The sequence below is a fragment of the Psammomys obesus genome, unplaced genomic scaffold (assembly GCF_907164565.1).
Source record: "Psammomys obesus unplaced genomic scaffold, mPsaObe1.curated_primary_1811, whole genome shotgun sequence".
NCBI classification, from domain to species: domain Eukaryota; kingdom Metazoa; phylum Chordata; class Mammalia; order Rodentia; family Muridae; genus Psammomys; species Psammomys obesus.
In genome coordinates, this window is record NW_026587216.1 from 35,028,391 (window position 1) to 35,030,782 (window position 2,392).

Here is a 2,392-nt window from a genome sequence, read left to right on the forward strand (position 1 = left end):
AGAACCTGCTGTATCAATTTTTGTTGTTTGCCTGTAAATACTTTCACTGTTACAATTATTGAAATGGAAATGACAAAAGAGCTATTTTTATTTTTTAAAGAACAAACAAACAAACAAACAAACAAAAACACTCAACAAAAAAGAAAACAGTAAAATTGCATTTAAATGACACTGGAAGGACACTATGGTCCACAGTGGAATATGGGTAGTATTTGTCTTTGGGTTCTGTTGGAAGGAAATACGTATCTTCTTTGGAAGAAGCCTGATGCAACAATGGATGACAACATCATTAAGCTTTCTTCTTTTGGCCAGAGAAGCCATCCATCACATGAAAGATTCCCAGGTAGTCAGCTAAAAGCATTCCTGTCTTGATGGGCAAGAAGCTGGAAAGAAAACAAGAGCACACATTTTTGTTTTGTTTTTCTGGTTATTATCCGTGATGGTATTTTTGCTAGGTTAAATGAAGATTGCCATTTCTGCAGAGGAAGTCAGCTCTTCATGTAGCTCATCGCATGAAGGCTTGGGTTGGGGACGGGGGTGTCTCCTGCTCTGCTTATGAAATTCAGTTCACTTATTTTGGTCTCCAAAACATCACCAGTTTAGAGTAGTGTGTGTACCCTAAAGTATTGTGAGTGTTGGCACCTGCTTGGAGCACATGAATCTGGCTGGAGACTTGGTTCTGGCGCTCTGCCAGCTTATGCAACTTTCCAGCTTGTAGGCCTCCGTTCCGTGTTCTCAGATACGAATGGAGGGTATCCTTTTTCCTAAGGCCACTGTGAGGACAAGATGCAACAGGTCCTCCTACTGTTGGCCACCCAAACTAAGATGTTTAACTCTTCCATCCCCACCTGTGCCTGGAAAGACTCATAGGCACTCCCCAGTTGACCTTGACACCTAACATGGCACTGTGATGAGAAGATACAGAAAACCTGAGATTTGTTTTAGGGGTGGGGTGTGTGTCCTTCCCAGCTTCAGGACTCTGGTAAATTCTTAACGTATCAGAGAGTTTTCTATCAGTATTTAAATCTCCACTTGCAGAGTCATTGCATCTTTGAGATTCCCTTTTCTGCCTTAATATTTACGCACAGTACTTATGACTCCCATGTTAGCTTCTTTCATTAGGCATGCAGTTCTTGAGACAGAATCTCACTATGCATAGCCCAGGATGGCTGCAAATCCACAGCAGTCCTCTTGTTTAACTTTCCTAATGCTAGGATAAAAGGTGTGAGACACCGTGCCTGCACAGCCTAGTTTTCCATTTCCTTTTGTTTTCTCACCTTACATCTACTCCCGAGAAGACATTAGGGGCTGCCTTGTGTCTTTTTTTTTTTTTTTTTTAAATGTAACTCGAGATCCTTAATTGGGAATAGTGCAGGGTTCACACATGGCTCTCTACACATGGCTCTCTATGGTTGTTTGAAGGAATGTTTCATGTAATTTCTTTCATGGAGCCTGCTTGTGTTTCCTCTGCTTCTTCAGAACGATCTAGTCCTTTGCCAAAACATGGTCCAGAACGGGTACGCCATTAAAGAAATATAATTTCCACAATTATTCAGAGTTAAAAAAAGAAGCTTCATGTTCTTAAAATTGGCTTGTCGTAGCACAATCTGTTACTACTCGGGAAATACCCACTGTGCCATGGAAACACATACTGTCCAATAGCCAGACATTATGCTAATCTGTATGCACCGCCAAACCTGCCTATATAGTGTGGACAAGAAAACTGAGGCTGGGAGAACACAGGGAGGGCAAGAATTATAGGACAGATAAAGGGCAGGGTCATAACCCTAGGTTTCAAATTGTTATTCTGTGACCACTTTGTTTCCTCCCACAGCCCCTGTTAGCCACAGGAATCCCTCCTGCGGTAGAGGAGGTATGGGAAGAGAAGAGATGTAAGAAAGATTTCTGTTTTACGGCATAAAGCACATAGAATTAGCTATCGGAAAAAGCAGGTCTATGGCCGTCAGCCGTATGACAAACTTGAAGAATGATACCTGTACTCCAATAGCTGAAGAACCGTCATTGATATAGGGTCTGGGGCTGTGTATAGAACTGGTGAACCAAGGTAGAAGCAACAAGAGACGTAGAAGACACCTATTCAACTGGACAGAAAATGCTGGCTAGCCGTGGAGTGTGCTCTTTGTGAAGGTGCAGTCCCTGGGAAGGGAGATGCAGACACATGAGGCAACACTGAAACTGAACCGAGAGATGGAGTGAGCAGTGGATGCAGCGGTTCAGGAGCCTGCACCTGGGCCAGTGTCCCCGAGCTGCTGCTGCTGCTGCATTGCAGAACTGGAACTCAGTGGAGTTCACAGGGGGCAGACAATGATGATCTCTTTTCCTTCCTTCCTTCCTTCCTTCCTTCCTTCCTTCCTTCCTTCCTTCCTTCCTT

General features: G+C 43.5%; 1 protein-coding gene across 2 annotated transcripts in view; it reads right to left on the reverse strand.

Moving 5' to 3' along the window:
* Positions 1–223: 223 nt before the first annotated feature.
* Positions 224–2,392, reverse strand: part of LOC129673648 (epidermal retinol dehydrogenase 2) — a 14,431-nt gene continuing 12,262 nt past the window's right edge. For both annotated transcript variants that reach the window (XM_055603547.1, XM_055603546.1), the window contains one exon: positions 224–383. In XM_055603547.1, the coding sequence (XP_055459522.1) occupies positions 290–383 (94 nt within the window). In that variant the 3' untranslated portion in view covers positions 224–289. The remainder of the gene's footprint in view (positions 384–2,392) is intronic.